The sequence below is a fragment of the Tachyglossus aculeatus genome, chromosome 3 (assembly GCF_015852505.1).
Source record: "Tachyglossus aculeatus isolate mTacAcu1 chromosome 3, mTacAcu1.pri, whole genome shotgun sequence".
Classification (NCBI taxonomy): Eukaryota; Metazoa; Chordata; class Mammalia; order Monotremata; family Tachyglossidae; genus Tachyglossus; species Tachyglossus aculeatus.
The window spans coordinates 26,804,909-26,831,602 of NC_052068.1; the positions used below are offsets into that span (position 1 = coordinate 26,804,909).

General features: G+C 44.9%; 2 protein-coding genes across 5 annotated transcripts in view; one reads left to right on the forward strand and one right to left on the reverse strand.

Moving 5' to 3' along the window:
• Window positions 1-18,462, forward strand: part of VCL (vinculin) — a 108,466-nt gene extending 90,004 nt beyond the window's left edge. The window contains exons 15-22 of one of the 3 annotated variants that reach the window (XM_038743629.1): window positions 972-1,080; window positions 2,204-2,506; window positions 4,178-4,302; window positions 6,209-6,394; window positions 9,355-9,555; window positions 11,740-11,943; window positions 12,408-12,512; window positions 17,483-18,462. In XM_038743629.1, coding sequence (XP_038599557.1) covers window positions 972-1,080; window positions 2,204-2,506; window positions 4,178-4,302; window positions 6,209-6,394; window positions 9,355-9,555; window positions 11,740-11,943; window positions 12,408-12,512; window positions 17,483-17,629 — 1,380 coding nt within the window. In that variant the 3' untranslated portion in view covers window positions 17,630-18,462. The remainder of the gene's footprint in view (window positions 1-971; window positions 1,081-2,203; window positions 2,507-4,177; window positions 4,303-6,208; window positions 6,395-9,354; window positions 9,556-11,739; window positions 11,944-12,407; window positions 12,513-17,482) is intronic. The other 2 variants (XM_038743627.1, XM_038743628.1) reach the window with 2 other exon arrangements.
• Window positions 18,463-23,796: 5,334 nt separating this feature from the next.
• Window positions 23,797-26,694, reverse strand: part of AP3M1 (adaptor related protein complex 3 subunit mu 1) — a 37,072-nt gene continuing 34,174 nt past the window's right edge. For both annotated transcript variants that reach the window (XM_038743915.1, XM_038743914.1), the window contains exon 9: window positions 23,797-25,910. In XM_038743915.1, coding sequence (XP_038599843.1) covers window positions 25,810-25,910 — 101 coding nt within the window. In that variant the 3' untranslated portion in view covers window positions 23,797-25,809. The remainder of the gene's footprint in view (window positions 25,911-26,694) is intronic.

Sequence of the window (26,694 nt, forward strand, 5' to 3'; positions counted from 1 at the left end):
CTCATTCAACTTTGTTTTACAGATTGACCCATGACTATATTTTTAGACAGAGTTTATGCCAAATAACTGAGCCTCTTTTCAGACATTACTGTACTGACTCATCGACTATGGTGCAGTAATGTTCCCAGGAGGATTGGGTAGCGAAAGAATATGTTGAATTAGGTATTCATGTCCTGATAATTACTTTGGTAAATCTTTCTTTGTTTTCCAAAATGAATTTTGTTCATATGCTATACCACCCTTAACTCTTTCTGTTTGAGATATGAATGTTTGCCTGAGGAGAATATGTAAGGAGGCGATCTGTTATAGATGGCCATTCTGACAGTGGGGATTGCTCCAAGACACATGCCGATAAATTTGAATACTTCTGAGTCAGCTTCAGTCCCTTCTTGGAGACTCACTTTCTTTTAAAGAGGGGCTGCTTTCCTGGAATGCAGATAATGTACCTGTCCCTTTGTGTAAGCCAATCGTAAAGCTAAATTGGCCAAGTTACAGGTTCTCCTTAGCGGCTAACCGAAAAAGTTAATTTTCAGTGATTTAATATCTGCGAATAACATTTCACGATGGAGCACATTTTAGTTTTAGGGGTTAATTATTTGTATTTCTATTTTAGTCTCTGAAGCGTGAAGGAATAACTATTTGCAATGACAGAACAAGTTTTGTCAGTCTGATGTACTGAAAATTTTGCTTCTAGTATTTTACTGCAGAAATAGTCAATACTGTTGTATTGCAAAAGCAGAGCTGGACTGTGCTTGAACTGTTCTGTTTGAGGAGCTATTATTTATGGATTTAGATGTGAAAATTACTTGAGGAATTTTAGTCCTTCTGATGCTGCTTTTCCATGTGAGGAGATATCATCTTCTTCCCTCAGAAAATAGAGAAGCATCATAAAAGAACAGAGTAGGGCTTCCCCATGGTTTGTATCCTTTTGATGCTAGAATAACGCTTAAAGATGCCCCTGTCATTGGCAGGTAGTCTCAGCTGCCCGCATTTTACTAAGAAATCCTGGAAATCAAGCTGCTTATGAACATTTTGAAACCATGAAGAACCAGTGGATTGATAATGTAGAAAAAATGACAGGTAAAGTGTTATGGGAAATTATTGTCCATTCCTTGTGACCTCCACTCTGAGTGATGAGAGCTGTCAGAAACTTCAGCGTGACTGACTGAGCTTTCTGGCGGTAATCTGATGAGTATGCGGTCATGGGCTGTGCTTTGCTAAAATCAGTGACTACTGTCCTCCCATGCAAATCTCCCAACTCCGTCTGAAGAGAGGCTTTCTATTTTAATAGCTCCCTTACAGTGCCGGTGTTTGCTTCAGTTCATTGTTGCAGTTCCTACCTTCTTATTGAATAACGTCTCTGCCCGGTCCAAGCCAGTGTCTAGTTTCAGTGGGTGGAGCTGGTTCTGTGGCTACAGTCGGTGCCCCTGTCTTTTTTCAGTAGATTCACATTTCAAGTATTCACATTAATAAGGAATCACAATAGCGACATTTTACACAGCAGGTTTCAGGACTTCCTCCCAGCTTATCAGCTACGTAGTTTGAAAACCAAATAAAAACGGAGCACACATCACACACAACCACCTCCTCCCCCGCACAAAAAAGGGAAAAAAACCCCGTCTAATTTAAGTAGCATCTCCTAATCTTCCTCATTCTGCACTGAGAGAGAGAAGGCAGAGAAGAAGAGGAAGGCAATGCAGAATCTGTTGGAACAGTATGCTGTAACTGGCCAGGAATAAAAGTGGGGCAAATGAGGTGATTGAAATAAGGTGATAGAAACAAGTCAGGGCAGTCTTAGTATTTGCTTTAGGAGTCACTCAGCTGGCCACCTGGGGCAGCAGGAGCATTTCCAAGAAGAATATTAGGGGGGTAAGAAGGGAAGAAAAAATGTCATTAACAAATGATGCAGTGTGGTGTGATGGTTTCAGGTTAGGTTGCTTCTTGGATGACAGCATGGGGATTGGAAGACCATTCAGAATTGTTGCCATTAGATACTGGACTTCAGGATCAGTGTCAGTGACCACTGGTCTCTTTAATAAGGCTGTATTCATTTAAGAGGGTTTGAATGTTAGGAAGAGCCCAGACATAGAGGAAAGAATTCCAGCAGTTTCAACTTAAACATGTAAGTCGAGTGAGCCATGGAAAAGTGGAGGATATATTTTTCTGAAGGGCAAACTAAATGCCGTTCTTCTCTCTCTGGCAGGTTTGGTGGACGAAGCCATTGATACCAAGTCACTTCTGGATGCATCAGAGGAGGCAATTAAAAAAGATCTTGATAAATGTAAAGTAGCCATGGCCAACATCCAACCCCAGATGTTGGTGGCTGGGGCCACCAGCATTGCTCGACGAGCCAACCGGATTCTTTTGGTAGCCAAACGGGAGGTGGAAAACTCAGAGGATCCTAAATTTCGGGAAGCTGTGAAAGCTGCTTCTGATGAACTAAGCAAAACCATCTCCCCAATGGTAATGGATGCTAAGGCTGTGGCAGGAAACATATCTGACCCTGGTAAGCACCGAGGGGCTCATAATGATAATGATGCTAATTGTGGTACTTGTTAAGCGCTTACTGTGTGTCAGGCACTGTACTAAGCGCTGGGGTAGATGCAAGCAAATCAGGTTGGACACAGTCCCTGTCCCACATTAGGCTCACAGTCTTAATCCCCATTTTACAGGTGAGGGAACAGAGGTCCAGAGAAGTGAAGTGACTTGTCCAAGGTCACATAGCAGACAGGTGGTGAAGCCGCGTTTAGAACTTAGGTCCTTTTGATTCCCAGGCCTGTACTTTGCTAGGCCATGCTGCTCATCTAGGATTATCTACTGTTCTGGGGAATCCATTTCCTTCCCATGTTCTGTAGGGTAACCAGAAAATACATTCAGGAAAGGCTCATTGCCCAGGATATTACCAACCAGAAAGCTCTCAACAATTAGGGAAACCTGGTCTATCGTTCCACTTTGGTGAAGGCATTTAGAATACTTGCCTTCTCCTAGCCTTTATAGCTCTCTTGGGATTTTTGTTGGATATCTGCATAATCTGATTAAAAAACAGTTTTTGATCATCTTCAGTCAATAAATTCCTTCTTTCTGACTTCAGGTTGGTTTTGCTGCTCTGTTAATGTGATTACCAAATAGTATTTCCTTTGAACTGTTTCAACAGCTAGATCTTCTCCCAATCCGATCAGCAAACAGTCCAGTTCCAGTAACTGAATGTAGTCAATATCTGAATACAGTCAGGCTTATATTTAGAGAGTGTAGCAGGACTACTCTAATGTTAGTACCTGGACAGCTTGAATTCTCTAAATAGAGCTTATTTTTGCCTCAGGATAAGGCTTTTACTGAATTTGGTTTGTAGTTGATATGCTACATTTAAGTTGGCTTTCCTAAATGGTTATTCTAGAAAATGGTTGTTATACTTTTTTTTTTCCCCACCTGGTCTTCCCTGGCCTTCCCTCCTCTTGTGTTTGGGAGTTGTATTCTGTGCACTCATGGATGCAGTTTATTCAAGTAGCACTAGGCCCTCTGAAAAAATGATGTCAGTAAATTCTGATTGTATTCTAGGAGGCCCAAGGCTTGAAAACATTATTTACCAAATGCTGAATTAAGTGGCTGCTCTAATTCCTATAGCGGTGTATAATTCTTACCCTATAAAATGTTGGCTGCTTCTTTCAGTTTTCTCCTTTGAGTAGCCCAAAGGGTTGTGTGAAAACAGCTCACTCCCCACATATGCATAACGCTTATTCTGCAAGCAGTTAGGTCCAATTTTCATTGCTCAGAAGACTAGTTTCCTTTAGGTTGAATTTTTGGTGGTCTTTTCCATTACAAGATAGTTTTCATGTACATGCATAGGAATCATGCTCTCCTGACTCAGAAATGTCTGATTTCTATGCTATTTCGCTATGTAAATGATTTCAATCAAATGTGAATTTCAGTGTTAGCAGAAGTAGAATCCAGCTTATTTGAAGTAGCAAGCAGACAGGGACAGGGGACTTATATCTTGAGCACTCTGCCGACTTTTGTCGCGCATCTAGGAGGTCTTTCTCATATCCCAAGTCCCACCAGCTCCAGTGATGAAGCTACATGTGTGGATTCCATTCATTCGTACATTCATGCGACATTGAGCACCACTGCTTGCAGAGCTGACCTGAGCATCTGGAAGTAAGGATGACTGTATCCCATTTAGGACTGCAGAAGAGCTTTTTAGATTCAGGATATCGGATTCTGGGAGCTGTGGCCAAGGTCAGAGAAGCCTTTCAACCTCAAGAGCCTGACTTTCCTCCTCCTCCCCCTGATCTGGAACATCTCCGGGTAAGGGAATTCTGCTCTAGTAGAGCGAAAGAAGCTTTATGTGCTGGGATTGCTATGGCAGAGGGTTGTCCAGTGTCTAGAATGGGTCTGAAGCTCATTTTCTTTTGTGACTTTAACTGTTGTTTCCCTGTGGAGTTGGTGATCCACCTTTAAATTTTATTCGGCCACTTGTCACTGTTGTAACTAAATATTTAAACAACACAATTTGTATTGCACTTTAATTCCCAATAGCATTTTCACAACAGTTATCTCATTTTATCCTCAAAACACCCCTGTGTGGGGAAGCAGCAGCAGATATTATCCCTGTTTTACAAATGAGCATAGCCCCATTTCAGCATGTGTGTCTAAAAACAATCTGGTGTCAAGCCTAAAAGAAACGAAAGAAGCTAAGCCTCATCTTTCTTTTGACTTTTTATTTTGGATTCCGTGGAATTTTGTGTCTGGGGCAACCTTAGGGAATTTTGCTCTGGGCAGTTGCTTTGTTTCTTATTTTTTAGAGATATGAGAAATCAATCAAATGTATTTATTGAGCACTGGAGAGTCCAGTATAACAAAGTTGGTAGACAGGTTCCCCGTCCACAACGAGCTTACAGTGTAGACCAGAGAAGTGGGAGTTTGGGTAATAATGCACGTGGTGAATGGAAAATATTTATACGTCTAGGCATGCAGATGTTTTTGAATTTCTCCTGGGTCATTATTCTGGGGTGGAGACCACATCTTTCAAATCTGCGGGATCAGTATTTTGGGCCCAGAAAATACCTTTTGTGTTTCATAGATTTTTTTTTTCTACAAAGCAAACCAAAAGAGCAACTTAATTTATCTTAGTCTTCTCTCCTAGTGTTTTGAGAGCACCATGTCAAACTAATTGGCTATGAATTGATCACTAATGCTAGGGGTGCCTGAATATAATTTGAAGCTACTGTGTTGTATTTTTATAAAGCAGTGGTTTATAAAAGTGTTGTTGGTAAAAGATGCCTGTTCCCAACCAGACCAGGTTGTACAGAGTGTGAGGCCAGAGGAGGTCCTTTGGAAACACACTCCTGAAGCTCACCAGGCCTACAGCCTAGTAGATGCCAGGCTTTGAATGGGCCTGTTCCCTCTCACTGACCTCTCGCCCACATCCTGCCTCTGTCCTGGAACTTCCTTCCTCTTCGTAGCTGACAGATGATCACTCTCCCCACTTTCAAAGCCTTATTGAAGGCACATCTCCTCCAAGAGGCCTTCCTTGGCTAGATCCTCATGTCCTCTTCTCCCACTCCCTTCAGCATTGCCCTTGTACTTGGATTTTCACCCTTTATCCACCCCTCCCTCAGCCCCATAGCACTTAGGTTCGTATCCATAGTTTATTTATATTAATGCCTGTCTCCCCTCCTAGACTTTAAGCTCGTTGTGGGCAGGGAGCGTGTCTGCCAACTCTGTTCAATTGTACTCTCCCAAGTATTTAATACAGTGCTCTGCACGCAGTAAGCGCTCAATAAATACGATTGATTTCCATTCCCCTAGTGTTCCTCCTTCAAATGCATCTGACTTGGCAGGGTTCTAATGTAAATGCTGTTATGGGCTGTGAGAATTTCTGGAACGGTGATGTTTTTGTGGCGCGGACCAAACACCTCATTTCTTAAAAATTTTTGTTCTGCATCCTCAGGGACATGGTGTTTGTGCTAAGCACCTACCTAGTCTTGGGAAGAACTGAAGCAATTCGTTTTTGCGGGGAAGGGTGAAAAAACTTCTATCTGGTTGAGTCTGCATGACTGCCGTGCACTCGGTGTGGACACTCAGTTGCGGGGTTTTGCTTTGGGTTGGAAGGTGGTCATTTAGCAACTAACAGTTTTTGTCTGAGAACAGCCTTTTACATTGGGAATGCCTCTTGGGAATCTGGATGTAATAATGACTGCTTCTCTTCTAGCTGACTGATGAGCTTGCTCCTCCCAAACCCCCTCTGCCCGAGGGAGAGGTCCCCCCACCCAGACCCCCACCACCTGAAGAGAAAGATGAAGAATTTCCTGAGCAGAAGGCGGGGGAGATGATTAACCAGCCAATGATGATGGCTGCCAGGCAGCTCCATGATGAAGCTCGCAAATGGTCTAGTAAGGTAAGAGTTTAAAGCCATTCCCAGCTTCTCTTGCTGCTTGGAACTTCTACGGGAAAGAAGGCCTTCCCGGGAAGGCACAGCCGTGAAATGATTAGGATCTTGTCCCGACATTTTGAGATCCAGACCATTCTGGAACAGTCAATCAATCAATGTGGATAGAGTACAGTCCTGGGAGTCGGAAGGATCTAGATTCTAATCCCGACTCCACCAGATGTTTGCTATGTGGCCTTGGGCAAGTCACTTAATTTCTCTGGGCCTCAATTACTTGTAAAATGGGGATCAAGACTATGAGCCCCGTATAGGAGATGGACTGTGTTCAACCTGATTAGTGTGTATCTACCCCAGCGCTTAGAACAGTGCTTGACACATAGTAAGCCCTTAACAAATACCATCATTATTATGATGATGATTGAGTGCCTACTATGTGCAGAGCATTGTACTAAGTGCTCAGGAGAATACAATACAGCAGGTTAGACACGTTCCCTGCCCACAGCGAGCTTACAGTCTAAAAAGCGCTTAGAACAGTGCTTTGCGCATAGTAAGCGCTTAACAAATGCCATCATTATTATTATTAAAAAGGAACAGTTCAGTGATGCTTGAGGGATGTAATCATTCCCCTCTCTGAGAGTGAGTTAGGTAAGCAGTGAGTGTAGAGGTATTCCGTGGCTCTAGAAAGGCAAAGCGGAATGTGCTCACTGAAAAAAGTATCTACTAGGGGTGTTGATGCCCTGATAATGGGCTGCTTCTTGTTCTTCAGAAATCAAATTTAGCATTGTTTCTCCTGTTTGCAGAATGGAAAATAATCGCCCTTTGCTGGTTTTAAGAACAAGAATCATGAAAATGATTTTTGACGAGGTATTTTATGACTAGTTGGTTTTATTTTCCTTCTTGCCTTGGAAGTGAAGGAGTTGTGCATTCTATTTTCAGAGTTCTTTTAAAACTCTTGCACTAAATGCAGCATTTGGGTAACTTTTCAGAAAATCAGTTGGTGATATTTCTTGAGCGCTTACTTTGTGGAGAGCACTATACTAAGCTCTTGAGAAAGTAAGGTACAATAGAGTTGGTAGACACAATTCCTGCCTACAAGAAGTTTAGAGTATAGGTAATAAATGTAAACTCAAAATTATTAATGTAGCCAGTGGAGCTTTTACAGAGCTTGGTGTTCTATATCTACCTCTGGTCCAACTATTGTATGTGTATATATATATATACACACACAGTAGTATATTGTATATATTGTAACTATTGTACAGTATATTGTATATATATATATATATATATATATATATATATATATGGTGTATATATATGTATATTATGTATAGTTATATAAATATTAACCATATATTGATTTTGAGTGCTCTTCTCATCAGCAAACTACCAGTGAAAAGAAACTGATTTAACCTAAGTTGCCCATTATTTTGATTTTCTTTTCTTTTTTCTGCTCATCAGGTGATAAAAGTTTGTAAGGAATTCTAAAGTCCTCTGGGACTTCCTAGTGTCCTGGTTCTCATATTAGATTTTCTTTGCCCAGCGTTATCATCTTGGTATTTAAATAGCAAATTCAAGATGTTTTCTTGAGCTGTTCATTGCATTGAACTCAATACAAAATGAAACGAGGGATCGATGAAGTTTTTCAGATATGGAGGCCCCTGGTTAGGAGGGGTTTGGCTCCGGTATAACAAACCACCGGGGAGATGAAAAAACCAAAATCATCTCCTCCTCTCCCCTTTGATAAAATCACTTTAAACCCACCCATGCATATATCTCCATTGCCATCAATTGTGTCCTTTCTAAAAATCCTCTTTTCCCTCTTATCTCCTCCTTCCCTCCCAACCACCCCACCCTACCCCATCCCGATTTTTTCCACCACTCTGGGTGTTGGGTGTTTTATTCTCTCAGGATACTAGGAGAGATTGTGGCATTTCAGTTACTGAGGCCCCATAAGGTGGGAGGAAAAAACAACAACCCATCTAGAATAAGTTGGGTGGGTTCCTGCCTGGAGTCGAAGGGCTGAACCAGATGGTCTTCTGATGCTTATTCATTCATTGTCGTATTTATTGAGCGCTTACTATGTGCAGAGCACTGTTCTAAGCGCTTGGGAAGTACATATAGAGACGGTCCCTATCCAACAACGGGTTCACAGTCTACAAGGGGGTGACAGACAACAAAACAAGTAGACAGGTGTCAGTACCATCAGAATAAATAGAATTATAGCTTTGTACACACCATTAATAAAATAAATAGAGTAATAAATATGTACAAATATACGCATGTTCCTTCCTGGCACCTTAAATGCACTCCCACAGAAAGTTAGTTCCCCTCCTGATCCTTTCCCCATCTAGATTTGGTATTTTGTGTAAGTGTGCATCCTGGGGCGTTTTGCTAACATATCTCTGTTCCTGATGAGCACAGAGAACAGAAATCCATATCTACCAGCTGCTTCACTGATCATAGTCCTAATGTAATATAGCATCCTCATAAACCGAGTGTTCATTTGTTCTAATCAGAGCTGCCTTCCTGCCAGTGGAGGGTCCCTGCTGTGCATGTTGGGTTTTCTCCTCTGGTGGGTTTTTTTTTTTAAGTTACCGTTAACTCTTTCTTGGTCAGGGGAAAACAAAAGTGTGGATGTGAAACGCATGAAAACGGCCTTTGGCAGTAAGTGTCTAAAGGATGGATAGGTTTTGCTTCTTTGGGATCACCGTTCCCTTCCCTTCCCCTGTAACCTTGGTAAGTTTCAGTTTCCCTTGCAGTAAAGCGACCTTACAGGTTGAGTGCGGAAAGCTCCCCTCCTGTGATCTTCCTGATTTGTCCCCTGGAGACTCTTGCAATTTCCTCCCTGTGCTAGAGGAGCCTCGACTACTAAACCAGCTGGAGCTCAGTTCCTGCTCTTTTCCCGAGTCCTGCTTTTCCTCCTAACTCTGTCCCTGTTTCTCCACCCTCCCCTGCCACCCCCAAAGCCGGGTAAGGAAGCCGCTGAGGCTGGTATAGGTGTAGCTGAGGTGGACGATGCAGACGCTGTTGAGTACACTCTCCCCTCTGACTTGGAAGATGATTACGAGCCCGAGCTGCTGTTAATGCCAACCAGTCAGCCCGTTAACCAGCCCATTCTGGCCGCTGCTCAGTCTCTGCATCGGGAAGCAACGAAGTGGTCTAGTAAGGTACTCCTCCTCAGTGACTCCCCTCCCCCCCACCGCTTGGGGATGACTCCGTCTGCATCTCTCCGTGCGCAGCGTTGACACATTGCATCACTCGTGATCCGTGCTGGTCCGGGAGTCTTGAGCGGGGAGGTGCCTGTCTGCACTTTATTGTAAGGACTGAGAGTGGCTGCACAAGTTCCTTAGGTCTGTCAGTGCCAGGTAAAGCTGCATTTGGGGGAGCGGAGCGGTGGGGTGAGAGGGTCACACTCTGAAGAGCTTCCTTTCCCTCTAGTCGCACACCTGCCTTTTTCCATTTTGACTTCCTGGCCAGAGTTGAGTCTTTGCACCACACGGGAAGCCACGACTCCCGGATTCGGGAACTCTTTCAGCCCGTTAGAGAAACCGTTTAACCTGACTCTAGTGCTTTGCGCCTCTGCTGCCTTCATCGAGGACTTAGACTAAGTAAAGGCTGTGAGGTAAGGAATGGCTTGGTATGGCCCATGAATCAAAGGGAGATTACCGCATCACACTTGGCTGTATCGCAAGCGCCGGCCCCGGCTGGAGAACACAGCCAAGGGGGCCCCACTGAATGCGCTAGGTTCAGGCATCGGTGTGGAACTGGCAGGAGCAGCGTCCTGGGCCTTGGAGACGAAACACAAACCCGAGTCTGTGAGGCTGGTCACTTTTTCTCTTTTCTTTTGGGGACTGGCATGCTGCAAGGTGAACGTGGTTGATGTCCGATAACTAATCCCAGGTTTGAAATGTCTGTACGTCAGTCTTGGAAACCCCAGGTCTGTATTAAAGAGGTGTATTATGACTCCGGTTATATGTTCGCCGTGGAGATTTTTGGCATGTGACTGTTGATGGTGATTTACTTCCAAAGACCCGTGCCACCCGCTTCTCCCTTATGTGTTCTCTGTATCGGTAATCTTTTATCTGAGCAGTGGCACACTTTCTGCCTGAGAGAACAAACCATCTACAAACTGCTCAGCGTCCTCTGGCACAATACTTCATCTTCTGTGTATCCTGCAGTGGTGTGTGTGCTTGTAATTTCTTCACTATATTGTCTAAAAACCGAACTGGAGAGCTTGAGGGGAAAATTACTTGGATCTGACTTTTTACGGGTTTTCAGCATTCGCTTTCTATTCTACGGATGTTAATCCGCTTGCTGTTTTTACAGACTTGAAGTTGAGTATGTCCGGGATAAGGTGAAAAAAGTACCGACATCCCTGGTCTCGTTTGGCTTTTAGGACCTAAACCCCACAGCCCCTAATTATGACCTGGGTCTCACTTGGTGGTGGGAGCCGGGATCTTTGTTTTTGGCAAATGGCTGTTGGTCTTTAGGGAAATTCGGGGATGCGTGGTAAATACATATGCCACATACTTTTGATGCCTGATTTTCCACTGCCTATTTCTGGCTGGACAGCAGGCAGTGGCCATTTCACTCTGATTTTAGTGATGATGGGGCTCTGACATCTGGCCCCCTTTGAGATGGGAACTCCAAGTACACTTTTCCTCCAGAAGTAGTGAGGCTGGCTAGATGAGAAGTGAGTGAAAGTGGAGTTATTAGCTATCCAGCTCAAGATGAGACCTCCTGACATTACTCACGGAGAAGGATAGGACCGGCTATCCTTCAGGTCGTTTGATATCCTCTCTGGGAACGTGAGTCCTTTTCTGCCATCCCCTAAAGATGGTCACTGCGAAGAGACCTTTAATTCAGTTGACCTCAAGCTGTTTGGTGCTTCTTGGATATGCCCATTTGTTGCTTAGTGCTTTTCCCTTTAGGGAGCACTGTTGCTTCTCTCCAGATAGATGTCAACAGAAATGTCCATTTAACCCATCCCAGTTCCTTGAAGTGATTAACCTGTGGTTGCCAAAGTGCTTGTTGAACGTGGCACGCCGAGAATGGCCCTCCTTCCCGGTCCTACTAACCCTTTGGTCTCTGCTCTTTTCAATTGTCAAGCTCCTTCCTTTCCATTGCTCGGTGCTGGGGAGAACCGTCCGTCTCACTAACCTCTTTGGTCCATCTGTCCAGCACTCCTCATTGGGCTCATCAAGTGCCACTTGCGTTCCTCTCCGAAGAGTCCTAGAACACCAGGCACCTGTCTTCTTCATTGTGTGTTTTCCATTTCCTCCCAATTCCCCTGCCAGGCTCTGAACCTCATGGCCATTGCCTGCGCTCTCTCTGTCTCTCTCTCTCTCTAGGGGAATGACATCATTGCAGCCGCAAAGAGGATGGCCCTTCTGATGGCCGAGATGTCTCGTCTGGTGAGGGGGGGCAGTGGCACCAAGAGGGCCCTGATCCAGTGTGCCAAAGACATCGCGAAAGCATCCGATGAGGTGACGCGGTTGGCAAAGGAGGTCGCCAAGCAGTGCACGGACAAGCGCATCCGGACCAACCTTTTACAGGTCTGGGGGACAAAGGGGATGGAACTGAGAGACTCGGGTCAGGGAGGGGAAGTTAGGGGAAGGCAACACAGAGCTGGAGAATTGAAGGGCGAGGGGAGAGAAGTGGGGGGCAGCGCTCCCGAGGAACAGTAATGGAGAGAGCAGGAGATGAGTGAAAGGAAAGGATTCTATTTTAATCTTAAAGAAAAAACGAGAATTCTAATTCCTGTCTTTCTCCCACGGCTGTTTCTGGGAGGGAGGGGAAAGAAAAGGAAGAACCTTGCAGAGGGCTCGTGAGGGAGTCTGGTGCTTGTGGAGTTTGTGGCCCTTATAATGTATTTAAGAATATAAACTTGAGAATATATGTCTGAAAAGTGAGCTTAAAATAGTGGGGCAGAAATGTTCTGGGGCAGGGGTGACCCTTGCCTGTTTGTTCTTTTTTTTAAAGTGACATTTAAGTTGTTCAAGCTTCACTTTATCTTCAGGTCTGTGAGCGGATCCCAACCATCAGTACACAGCTCAAAATCCTGTCCACGGTCAAAGCCACGATGCTGGGAAGGACCAACATCAGTGATGAGGAGTCGGAGCAGGTAACTCCCACCTTGTACTACCCCAGAGATCTCACAGAAAGAACCTCGATCGTTCAGCCTCAGTTTTCTAGCAAGTGAAGTGTGGCTTCAGGACACAAAAGCTTAGTTCTAAAGAATCTAAACCCAAATCTAGCATTCCACTTAGCAGGTGCATTTGGCCTCTTTAGATTCATTCTAGCGGAGGAAGCCAGGTCCAATTCTGTTAGAGAGTGAACCTTTCTCAGTCAGACTTCTATTTTGCCTTCCTAGGAAGGGCTAGCCATTTTCTAGACTGGGCATAAGCTCCTCATCGCTCTGAGATGAACAGTGCCAGTAGGGTCTTCCTCGTAATTGAAGATAAAGGATTTCAGCATTTCCCATGACCTCCTTTTAGGCCCGGATCTATAGCTATTTCATCATCAGTGGTATTTACTTAGCTCTTACTATGTGCAAAGCACTCCAGTGCTTAGAACAGTGCTTTGCACATAGTAAGAGCTTAACAAATACCATCATTATTATTACTAAGTGCTTGGGAGAGTACAGTATAACAGTTGGTAGACAAAGACATCTTCCCTGCCCACAATGAGCTTAGTACAGTGCCTGGCACATAGTAAGTGCTTAACAAATACAATTATTATATTATAGACTTGAGGGAGAGTAGTGGAAGGAGTCTGATTACAAATGTGAGAATTGAAGACCCTCTCTTACACCTGGAATTCTTGCTCAAGTCTTCTGGCAGTGATAGCCTTCCCAGGAGGGTTCTGTGGCTGATTTTGCCCTGTAAAGCAATCAGAGCACTATAATAATGAAGGCATTTGTTAAGCGCTTACTATGTGCAAAGCAGTGATCTAAGCGCTGGGCACTGTTCTGAGCGCTGGATCACTAAGCACTTGGGAGAGCGCCAAAGAGTAAGTAGGTAGTCACAATCCATGCCCTCAAGGAATTTACAATCCAGCGTAGGAGACAGACACTAAAATGAACTACAAGCGGAAGCGTCAGAGTGGAAAGTTATTTTCCTAAGTGTTCACCCAGGAGGGGAGAGCTGGGTGACTCCCCAAGTGTTTAGGTGATGCGGAAGTGCTGATGTGAAATGGGGTGGGGAGATGAGAGCTTAATCAGGGAAGACGTCCGGGAGGATATGGGCTTTTCACATCTAAGGCAAACACCTCTCTTAGGAGGCACCTTCTTTTAAAGGAATTTTTTTTCTACTTAAAGTCATAACCTCCTGGAGTGGTATTAGGGGGAGAGGATCTCTGAGACCAAGTTCCACATGGTCCATTTCAAGTTGGTCTGGTCTCCTGCTTCTTCGTCCCACTTCTTAAGTTAGCATTGTTTGAGGCCCCACCAGAAGTATATTTTTGTTTGTGCTCAGCTCCAAATTGAGGCATCAGGGCCCTTGCCAATTCGGCTCAAGGACTGTCAGGATTGTGAGCCAAGAGGGCTGTTCTTTGGGGACCTGAGCCAGGGCACATTTGTTCCACTTCACCTTATTAGACTCCTATGTCATGAGGCCACCTTGTCTTATACTAGACAAGGAGGGACAATATGAAGCACATTAACCTTCCTGCATTCATTCATTCAGTCATGTTTATTGAGCACTTATGTGTGCAGAGCACCGTACTAAGCACTTGCCCCAAAACGGGCTCACAGTCTAGAACGGGGGAGACAGACATCAAAACAAGTAAACAGGCCTCAACAACATCAATATAAATAAATAGAATTATAGATATCCACACGACATTAATAAAATAGAATAATAAATATGTACATATATATACAAGTGCTGTGTGGCGGGGAAAGGGGTAACAGCAGAGGGAGCGAGTCGGGATGATGGGGAGGGGAGGAGGAGCAGAGGAGAAGGGGCAGCCCAGTCTGGGAAGGCCTCCTGGAGGAGGTGAGCTTTCAGTAGGGCTTTGAAAAGGGGAAGAGAGCTAGTTCGGCGAATGTGAGGAGGGAGAGCATTCCAGGCCAGAGGTAGGACGTGGGCCAGGGGTCGATGGTGGGATGGGGAGAACGAGGTAGAGTGAGAAGGTAAGCACCAGAGGAGCGGTATGTGCAGGCTGGGCTGTAAGACGACGAAAAGGGAGGTGAGGTAGGAGGGGGCAATGTGATGGAGAGCTTTGAAGCCAATAGTGAGGAGTTTTTGCTTGATATGAAAGTTGATAGGCAACCACTGGAGATTTTTGAGGAGATTTTCCTGCATCAAATGCATTGCGAAAGAATCAGGGAACAGGAGGTCTGGGCAAGATTCCTTGGGAGGCTGTAAAAACAGCCTCCCCTTTCATATGACAGGTCACCTCTCTCCCCACCTTAAAAATCCTACTGAAATCATATGTCCTCTAAGAGGCCTTCCCTCAGTAACTTCTTCCCCACCCTGTTCTTACTCCTTTCTGTGCACTTTGAACTATATCTCATCTGTCAAATGGGGATTAAGACTGTGAGCCCCACGTGGGACAACCTGATCACCTTGTATCCCCCCCAGCGCTTAGAATAGTGCTTGGCACATAGTAAGCGCTTAACAAATGCCATCATTATTAAGGCCCTTAACACTCATCCCACAAGTCTTTGTATTTTGCTGCTTCCCCCAGCTGTCATTTATTTTAATGTTTGTATTAGATTGTCACCTCATCGAGGGCAGCACTGCAGTTTGCATTTGTATTGAGCACTTAATACAATAGCCTGCCCGTAGTAAGTGCTCAATAGCTGAAATAGCTTCCTGAGCAGAAAATATCCAGAGTCAATGTTTAATCAGTATTACAGTGGAAAAGAATGTCAACACAGTCATAGCCTGAACTTTGCAACTGTAGACCCAAGGATTATCAAAAGATATCAAAAGCTTTAGTCTGAGACTTGTGTTTGGAAAAGGAGTAGACATAGATATGTTCCCTGCCGGAATGCCCCAAATACTTAGGTTTCTAGCCTATTTTACCCTGATTATTGGTTTAACTGAGCAATACAAACTTTTGTCAGAACAAAAGCTGGGGAATCAAGTGGTAGAGCAGCACCAGCAGAGAGAGAGGTTTTGCCTTTGGGTAATTTCACATCAACATTTAGCCCCACCCTAGATGTAGGTGTAGGTTTCCATTCATTCATTCAGTCGTATTTATTGAGCACTTACTGTGTGCAGAGCACTGTACTAAGCGCTTGGAAACAGGGACAGCCCCTACCCAATAATGGGCTCACAATCTAGGAGGGGGAGACTGAAAACAAAGCAAGTAGACAGGCATCAATAGCATCAAAATAGATAAATAGAATTATTGATATATACACGTCATTAGTAAAAATAGAATAATCAATATGTACAAATATACACAAGTACTGTGGGGCAGGGAAAGGGGTAGAGCAGAGGGGGGGAGGAGGAGCAGAGGAAAAGGTGGGGGCTCAGTCTGGGAAGGCCTCCTGGAGGAGGTGAGCTCTCAGTAGGGCTTTGAAAAGGGGAAGAGAGCTAGTTTTGCGGATCTAAGGTAGGACATGGGCCTGGGGTAGATGGTGAGACAGGTGAGAAGGAGGCACAGAGAGGAGGCTAGCGGCAGAGGAGCGGAGTGTGCAGGCTGGGCTGTAAAAGGAGAGAAGGGAGGTGAGGTAGGAGGGGGTGAGGTGATGGAGAGCTTTGAAGCCAGTAGTGAGGAGTTTTTGCTTTGTGCGAAGGTTGATAGGCAACCACTGGAGATTTTTGAGGAGAGGGGTGACATGCCCAGAGTGTTTCTGTAGATAGATAATCCAGGCAGCAGAGTGAAGTATAGACTGAAGTGGGCAGAGACAGGAGGTTGGGAGATCAGAAAGGAGGCTGATGCAGTAATCCAGTTGGGATAGGATGAGAGATTGTACTAACATGGTAGCGGTTTGAATGGGGAGGAAAGGGCGGATCTTGGCGATGTTGTGAAGATGAGACCAGCAGGTTTTGGTGACGATTGGATGTGTGGGGTGAAAGAGAAGCGGAGTCAAGGAAGACACCAAGGTTGTGGGCTTGTGAGATGGGAAGGATGGTAGTGCTGTCCACAGTGACAGGAAAGTCAGGGAGAGGACAGGGTTTGGGAGGGAAGATAAGGAACTCAGTCTTAGACATGTTGAGCTTTTGGTGGCGGGCAGACATCCAGGTGAAGAGGTCCTGAAGTCAGTAGGAGATACAAGCTTAGAGTGAGGGAGAACGGGAGGAGATGTAGATTTGGGTGTCATCTGCGTAGAGATGATAGATGAAGCTGTGAGAGTGAGTGAGTTCAAGGGAGTGAGTATAGGTGGAGAACAGAAGGGGACAAAGAACTGACCATTGAGGATGCCCTACAGTTAGGGGATGGGAGAGGGAGGAGGAGCCCACAAAGGCGACTGAGAATGTACAGCCAGAGAGAAAAGAGAACCAGGAGAGGACAGAGTCTGTGAAGCAAAGGTTGTATAACGTGTTGAGGAGAAGGGGGTGGTCAACAGTGTTAAATACGATTGATTGATTAAAGGCAACTGAGAGGTCAAGGAGGATTAGGATAGAGTAGGAGCCGTTGGATTTGGCAAGGCAAACTCCTCCCAGAAGGTCCCAGGAGTCTCTGGGAAATGTAGACAACTCACCCCTGTGTTTCCTGAGTCATGTAGTTTTCCTTTCTTTGCTGCAAATCCTGGGCCAGCTCTTTACAAGCTTGTGTTGAGGGTTTGAAAGCACGTAACTTTCACCCAGGCTGTAAACCATTCTTCAGCCAGGTTGTCTAGTGTCCGTTAAAGGTCTGAACTCTGGGATTTGTTTCTGCCACACCAACTAACTTTGATTTCAGACATGGGAGAGGTGATGGCTAAAGGGGGAAGGCTCCTACAAGGTCAGATTTCATTGTGCATTCAATTTAATCCAGATCCTCTTTGGAGCTTTGGCCTAAAATCTGGAGTGTTAGCCAAGCTCCACTAGCTTTGCTCTCCCAGGGACCTACACGTTTCTAGGCTTGGGTTGCCTAAGATTTCATATTTGTGGTTCTGTCCCATTCATTACCTAAAGAGAAATCTTTCTTTTGCAGGCAACCGAGATGTTGGTTCATAATGCACAGAACCTTATGCAATCAGTGAAGGAGACCGTCAGAGAAGCAGAAGCAGCTTCGATTAAGATTCGAACAGACGCTGGATTCACTCTGCGCTGGGTTAGAAAAACTCCATGGTACCAGTAGACACTGGCTGTGCCCCAGGGTGCAATGCCACCCCTTCTAGAAACACACCTTTTAAGCAGAAGAGAATATTTTCAGCTGCTGCTAGGGCAGCACACGTTTCTGGGTCGTGCCTCGTCCTCAGGGCATTTGCCATGATGCCCGGGCTCAGAAGCAAAAATCTCCATATTTGGCTTGCTCACATTTGAAACTTTACGTTCTCTTTTGCTTTTGAGGATTTCTTTCTGATGTATTGCCATAGAAAAGTGTGTATTCTCCAACCCAGTTATCCCGTTGCGCATCGTATATCACAACCGCCAGTCCGTGAATATAGCACACGGGCATCACGTAAGCTCAACTGCAGTTTGGAACACTACCGGGGGTGGGGAGGGTGGGGGGTAGTACTTTCATCCAGTTCAGCTGCCCTGTGGACCCCCCCCTTTCTGCCTCCCAGTAATAAGCATCTTGCTCACCCTCCCCTAGGATTGGGGGCACATGTACATGGGAGATAAAGCCCCACAAAGGGGAAATCACTTGAGATAAGAAAACCTCTTTCCTTACTCTGGATGTTCTTGGTGAGCCAGCGCTTAGAACAGTGCTTTGCACATAGTAAGCGCTTAACAAATACCATTATTATTATTATCATGCTGATCATTGGACTCAATATTCCATTTCCCTGGGCCTTGGTAGGGCACATCCAGATCTAGGCTTTGCTGTGGAAGGGCAGATGGGATCCGCTACACCATCGATAGCTGGAAAACAGTCCTGACCATAATTATGGTCTTCAAGTGCTTACTATGGAGCAAGATCTGTACTGAGCACTGGGGTATATACGAGATATTCAGGTTGGACACCATCCCTATCCCACGTGGGGCTCACAGTCCTGGAGGGAGAACAGCTACCAATCTCCATTTTACAGGTGAGGAAACTGAGGCATAGATAAGTGAAGCTCAAGGTCACACAGCAGGCAAGGGCCTGTGTCAGAATTGGAACCCAGGGCCACCGACTCCTCAGCCCGTGCTTGTTCCACCAGGTCCCGCTGTCCCTCTGCCTGCGGCCATTCAGGGAATAAACCATTTGCCACCCCTTTCTCACCACCGTCACCACCTTCCCAGCTTGCACCCAACCCATCTGGCATGGTGGGAGGAGGGAGGCCAGGGACATTTTTTCTTCTGTAACATTTTGTCCAATCAGCAAAGTGAAATGGCTGTGGGAGGGGAAGACTGGAAAAGCAAAATAAATCCTCAAACCCGTCTAGTGTGGGCAAACACAAAAAGGCACACCAAACCACCTCCACAAATCAGAGTCCCCTTGAACTCACCATCCCCAGAGACGAAGGAGTATAGGCTGCTGCTTCCCGGTAACGATTTATCCTAGCACAAATTGCTTCCCCCACCCCACACACAAACTTCGCTCCCAGTTTCAGTGGACACAGGTGTTTGTTCAATTTTTTTCTTCTATAGAAAATGATGAAACCAAGCCACTGAGTCATGCGTCTAAGAAGTGACGGGGCTAGGAGAGCCCTCGGAACAGGTTGGCTTGGTCTGTCCCCTTTGCAGTCCTCCACCCCCAGCGTTCCTTAGTCATTGTGCTGTATGTCATGGTGCTCTTTCTTCTGCTTGCTCTTGGACCAGAACTGCAAGGACATTTTCCTGCTGGGACCCAGAGCAAGCAGCCCCTCTCAGCCACTGGGATCTCTGCTGCTACCACAGAGGAGACTCCTTCAAGGGCTTATGTCCTTTCTGAGCTGAAACGCTGCCTTTGAACTCTTAGGCCTAGTCATTTTTCCTCCATAAATTGCTAGGATTTGAAAGGTTTGCTTGTTGGCTTACTTCCTCCACCCCCAAAACTTCAGGAGTCTTCCTCCCTCCTCCCCAACTCCCCCACCCCACCCCACCGCCACCAACTAGATGAAGGTAGCAGCACTTCCAGAGTTAAAAGCAAAAAGGAAATAATTTTAGACTGAATCCAGACTTTATGAATAAACTGTGCAGGTTGCACTTGACCCCTGGAATAATATAATTTTGGTATTTGTTAAGCACCTACTATGTGCAAAGCACTGTTCTAAGCGCTGGGGAGGATACAAGGTGATCAGGTTGTCCCATGTGGGGCTCACAATCTTAATCCCCATTTTACAGGTGAGGTCACTAAGGCACAGGGAAGTTGTGACTTGTCCAAAGTCACACAGCTGACAAGCGGTGGAGCTGGGATTTGAACCCATGACCTCTGACTCCCAAGCCCGGGCTCTTTCCACCGAGCCACGCTGCTTTTCTAGGCTTGACTCTTCCTGACTTTGCCTATTATGAAAACCATTACAAACAAAATATTAATGTTAGGACTCTCACCTCAACTGAAATGTTAACAATCCACAGGAGGCCGGGTCCAACGCCATGGTAAGATGTGAATCAATCTGCTGGCTACTCACTAGTGGACAAACCAGCTACCTTTTTTTTTTTCCTCCCCGTTCTTGTACTGTTAATTGAAAAAAGGGAAGTTATAATGTGTAACATTTTCTTCATTAACATAACATGCCTCAAGATAGCCAAAGTAAGATTTAGCACCTGTCTTATCCTTTGCTCATCCTTTCTGCCTAAGTATTCCTGAATGCAAATATTTCTGCCTCTTCCAATAATTAGCCACTACAGGATGAGTGAAGGACTGAGTGAGAGAGCCTTAGCCTGAATGTCCTTGTTTTTCTTGATCCATGTGGAGTCTAACAAAGTCCGTCAACACTGTCGTAAGGTGATCCTGCAAAGCGTCTTCCTCTGTTTCTTTCTAGACACCCGTGTTCATGTCATTAGCACATTTTTAGTTGCTTAACTGATATAAATGCAATATTAATGCCTTTAAAACATGAACTTATGCCAAAGATCACTTTCTTTTACTAAAGAATACTTGGGAGAAATATGATCAGTCATGTTTGCTATCCAAGTCTTCGAACGTTTTATCAATGCTGTAGTACACTTTATGCAGTTTGTGCTTTTCTGAACACCATTACTCAGAATATGATGAAGTAAATTAAAATAAAAAAGACCGTGAATGTTGGTTAGAAGTGCTATCACTAAAATACTATGTTTATAAACAAGGATTTGTTATAGGCAAATATTTTCTGCCCTCTCATTCTGTTAAAACAATAAAATGCATTTGTATAAATAACACTTCAAATAAAGGATTGATTATTTTAATGATAGGAATTTAGATAACCGTTTCCTTTGTTTTGGAGGATGGATGTCAGTCTTGGATCCTGTAAGTGTGAAAGTCCTGGAGCTTCTAATGGTAAAAATAAGAACACTGGTATTTAAGGTGGCATTTGCTAAGCGCTTACTAGCGCTGGGAGGATACAAGGTAATCAGGTTGTCCCATGTGGGACTCACAGTCTTAATCCCCATTTTACTGATGAGGTAACTGAGGTCCAGGGAAGTGAAGTGACTTGCCCAAAATCACACAGCTGACAAGTGGGGAGCTGGGATTAGAACCCATGACCTCTGTACTCCCAAGCCCGCGCTTTTTCCACTGATACTACGTGCTAAGCACTCAGGTAGATACAAAATAATCGGAATTAGACACCATTCCTGTCCCACATGGAGCTCAGTATAAGCTCATTGTGGGTAGGGAATGTCTGTTATATTGTGCTCTCCCAAGCGCTTAGTACAGTGCTTTGCACAAAGTAAGCCTCAAATATAATTGAATGAATGAGTGCATGATTGAATGAAGGGAAGGAGAACATTGTGAGCCCACTGTTGGGTAGGGACTGTCTCTAATGTTGCCAATTTGTACTTCCCAAGCGCTTAGTACAGTGCTCTGCACATAGCGCTCAATAAATACGATTGATGATGATGATGATGATGATTTTTCCTCATTTTTCAGATGAAGCAGCTGAGGCACAAAAGTGAAAGGACTCAAGTAAGTGGCAGAGCTTGTGAGTTAAGACTCCTGGTCTCCTGACTCTCAGTCCAGGGCTCTTTGGCCATGATGATGCTGGAGATGGAGTTAGACAAGCTTAAAATTTTTGTAGATCTATGGTGTGTCAGTTGAACCCTCAGGAGTAATATACACTGAAATTTTTGACAGGGATTTTAGTTAAAAAAGCATAAAAAAAACCCTAACCTCTTTAGGAAGAGAGAGACCAGATAAGGGCTAGCAGAGAAAAGGAGCTAGAAACCAAAATGATCACTGTCTTATCAGTAGGAAGCTATATTCTCTGTAAAATCATGTTGTCCTGGGATCTCCCCCTTCTAGACTGTGAGCCCACTGTTGGGTAGGGACCGTCTCTATATGTTGCCAACTTGTACTTCTCAAGTGCTTAGTACAGTGCTCTGCACACAGTAAGTGCTCAATAAATACGATTGATTGATTGATTGATCCACAATGGTCTCTGAGAGGCTCTGCTGAGGAAAGTCGGAGATGAACAGGAATAGCTGAGTGCATCTTGTTTCCAAGAGTGCAGAGAGAACAGTCAAGTGGCTCCTTCCCAGCAGACAGGGGCCATGTCAGTTTCTCCCCTTAAACATATGGCTCTGTCACTTCTGATAATAATAATAATAATAGCATTTATTAAGCGCTTACTATGTGCAAAGCACTGTTCAAAGCACTGGGGGAGGTTACGAGGTGATCAGGTTTTCCCACGGGGAGCTCACAGTCTTAATCATCATCATCATCAATCGTATTTATTGAGCGCTTACTGTGTGCAGAGCACTTGGGAAGTACTAAGCGCTTGGGAAGTACAAGTTGGCAACATATACAGTCCCTACCCAATAGGGGGCTCACAGTCTAAAAGGGGGGAGACAGCAAAACCAAACATACCAAGAAAATAAAATAAATAGAATAGATAAGTACAAGTAAAATAAATAAATTAATAGAGAAATAAATATGTACATATATACAGGTGCTGTGGGGAAGGGAAGGAGGTAAGATGGGGGGGATGGAGCGGGGGACGAGGGGGAGAGGAAGGAAGGGGCTCAGTCTGGGAAGGCCTCCTGGAGGAGGTGAGCTCTCAGTAGGGCCTTAATCCCCATTTTCCAGATGATACTGAGAAGCAGCGTGGCCTAGGGGATACAGCATTAGCCTGGGAGTCAGAAGGATAAAAGCTCTGCCACTTGTCTGCTGTGTGACCTTGGGCAAGTCACTTCACTTCTCTGGGCCCGTTTCTTCATCTGAAATGGGATGTAACACTGATCCCCTTGTGGGACGTGGACTACTCCTGCGCCTAGTGCAGTGCCTGGCACATAGTAAGTGCTTAACAAATACCGTAAGAAGGAAAAGGGCAGTAAACAGATACTGGCCTGCAGAATAGTGCTGTCTTTGCTGGCACACTAGAGTCCTTTCTGGGGAGATTCTTTCCACCAGGATGAGTGATCTTCGGTAAGTAGGGAGTAAAGAGAAGTCCTTCCTTGTGACTGTCTGCCATTTCAAGGGTACTAGTCACTGCTGGACGAAGCAGGGCCAGTCCCTTGAGATGCAAACTGAGCCCAGTTTTGCAATGAGATCTGAAAGTGCATTCCAGACCCTTCCACCCCACTGAATTTGTTTACAGTGGGAATGCTGGGAAGTTTTTTGGTGCTATATTAGGACTTCTTCCCAAGCTGAATTGCTTATGCTCCAATCGTGTTGTTGGGTGACTTGAGTTATTTAAATCTAGTCATAGAGTTGGCTCCCCTAAGGAGGCCTGCAGCTCTGCTGTGGATGTGATGTTTGTGCGCACATCACAGCTGTCACCCTGGGAGAACTTTGGTTACTCAGCTGTTCCTGGGGCGGGGGGTAGAGATATGAGTTGACAGGGTGATATTTCTCCCATGCCCAGAATCCCGATAGAGGAGTTTGTCCGGTTCAGGGATTTGCACGCTGCAGATGCTCAGTAAATACAGTTGTTGATGGTGGAGAATTTAACCGAATACATTTTTGAATTATGCTGCATGTTTTAGCAACATTTTAAACGAACAGCTATGAGGAAAGTGACTTTGATCAGACATTTGAGCCCTCAAGGATGACCAGAAAGGTACCTGAAGTTATTTTCCTCAAACACACTGTGGATCCAAGGACTTAAGCGGGTGGGGGAGTGCACTCTTTAGTTGGACTCACCTGTCATGAGGCAGGAGATGAAACACAGCTATGCTTAAGACCAAAGCTGGCAGGAGCTCCCCCGGCCCTGCCGCGTGCTTTAATCGAAGTTAGTGTGCAAAGGCCATGCGTGTATTGCTTCCATGTCTTTATTGATAGCGTACACAGTCCTGTACAAACACGTAAGGGAAGTCCTGTTTCAAGGAGCTATCTAATGCTGACAAATAATTCATTAACTTAAAAACACAAAGGGGAAACGACTGGTAGGAAAAGGCTTTCTGGAAAGAAAAGTGAGAGGCAAGGGGGATTACTTGGGGCCCAAGGGACTTGGGGATTATGAGAGAAAAGGCACGGGAGGAAGACGTGAATAGACAAAGTCAGCAAATGGTATCAGGGCTGCAGCCACCATAGGAGGGAGAGCGGGCCAAGGGCAGTATCTCAAAAGTCGTAAGAGACTGTGAAGAACAATGCTGAACAGAGAACCGGGAAGAGGTAGTTGAGTCAAGAGGTCACCCTGTGGGGAAAGGAAACATCTCGATTTAAAGGATGGGGGCAGTGTGAAAGAGGCAAAGCCCATGAACCAAGAAGGGTGAGATGTGTTAATCTATAGGTGGCTGGGGTGGGGAGTAGGACATCCAATGTGGCATCTGCACCTGGAGTGGGGAAAATGTCAGGTTGGGGGACACAACCTCGCACAGCAGCTGGAGCTGAAGACACTGGTACAGGGCACTACAGCATCCAGCCCCACCCCAAGCGGTTACCAAATCCGGTGCCGGACAGGGAATGGGAGCGGGCCCAGAGAAAGGTAGGCAAATAAGTCATCTTAACTGCATTAAAGTATGGTCTGGACAGTTAGGGGGAACATGGAAACAGACCGAAGGAGAGTGAGGTTGCTATTCCGTCACTGCAGTGCAAGAACAGGCAACAAAGGACAGTTGTGGTGACTCCGTCCTTAAACTTCCCCATTCATCCACGCTGAACCAGGCCGAACCCCAGAGAAAGCAGTGGGTTAGACAAGCCTCTTATATTGAACTACCCGTGAGCTGCCAGTTGACATATTACACAGAGATAGCTCCCTGCTTTACCAAACGCCACACATTAAGGATTTCTTTTTTAAACTAGGGTACTTGGAGTTGAAATTTTGGCAGGCACACTTGTCCTTTGTTAATGCCAAGACCAGAGTGGGTTAAATATTAAGGAAGCCTCTGGTTAAAGCAATTTTCGGCTAATTTACAAAACATTTAAGTGGCAAGTTCTCTGCTGCTACTGTGCCTTTTAGGGTACTAACTTCTTTTTTGAAGAGCTCATAAGCTTGTGCTTGCAACTTCATAAATGCCAAAGTAGTGTTCCCTTTATCTTGATAAAGCATGCATCCCCTATGATATAAATGTTTGCTTACAGTGATATCTAAGAACTGAACTGATGGCACAAACTCGGGTACATTTACTGCAGCAAGATCTCTGTAAATCAAAGTCTAAGCTTGACGTAAAAATCTCCTTTATAAAAAATACAATAGCAAGTACAGTGAGAATGAAGCAACCCTACTTGCCAGGATGATTGTAAAGGGACTTTAACCACCTCGCTTGCTAATGGCACAAGTGAAAAGCTGAGTAAGGCAAACACTTGAAGAGGCAGTTTTCTGTAAACTTCTGTGGGAAGGAATTTGCCTGCTTCAGGAAAGACATTTCTATGGGATGGACGAGATCAGAAATATAAGGATCAGTTACACCCTTCAGCACACAACTTAGATCAGAAAATCAGCATTTCCGCCTTGGCAAAAGACAGTCGCAGCTACGTGGCTTACTCCAGTAGGTCGTTTTTGTTCTTATTTATCTTAGTTCTCCATGCTCCTGATTATGCTCTGTAACTGAGTGTAGCATCTTACTAAATGGTCACCTTTGAAATTTTTTGTTTAAAAAAAAAAAAAGGAAAAAATAGGCAACATCATTAGAAAAGTTTCCTTAGCTTAAAGCTATTTAAGAAAGCTACACCAATTAGTAAGCCACCTTTTTATGGAAGTAGTTGTACGCAAATGCTTTAACGTGTATATTATCCTTCTGGAACCTAAGAGCCACCTAAGTCATTAAGCATACATTTCAACGATACTCAGAAAACATCAGCACGCCTTAAGGGGTGACGGTATCTTCTCATGTCCGCACTTGGAATTTTCCTGCTTTGGTGATGTATTTGACTCCTTTAAATGGCTTATATTTCTCCCCATACATATCAAGACGGTTGACTTTCAGGCCTGTGTAACAGGAGAATGAGAAGACAAGGGATTAAGCGTAATGTTCTCACATCATAAACAATGACAAAAATAGAAACTGCAGAACGGAAGCATGACCACAGAAATTGGATGTGAAATAACGAGCCATCCCTCACCCTTCGGAAGGGAAGAAAGCTAATTGTGTTCTGGCTCTGAGGGCAGCCTACGCACCCAGCCAATGTCGGCAGAATCCCCAGTGGAAGCTGCTCCCCCAGGGGTGAGTGGTCAAGGTCATTCATTCAATCGTATTTATTGAGCGCTTACTGTGGGCATAGCACTGTACTAAGCGCTTGGGATGTGCCCTCTAATGCATGACAACTACATCTTCGGCTTTAATTCTACTTTTCTCCACAGGGCGTGAGCGTTGGGGACAAAAACCTTATTAAAGGCACATCTCCTCTAAGCGGCCTTCCCCGACTAAACCTTCCTGTCCCCTACTCCCTCTCCCTTCTGCGTTAGCCTTGCATTTCAGATGTGTACCCTTCATTCACCCCACCCTCAGCGCCATAGCATTTACTTACATAGCTGTAATTTATTTAATCATCTGTCTTCCCCTCTAAACATGCTCTGCACACAGTAAGTGCTCAATAAATACGATTGAATGAATGAATGAATGTTCCTTGTGGGCAGGGAACATGTCTACCAACTCTAGTATATTGTACTCTCCCAAGCGCTCAGTGCAGTGTCTGCAGACAAATATGAGCTTAATAAATATGACTATCACTCAATCCCCAAGAACTCCCCACCAGGAGAGTACTGTTAGTGA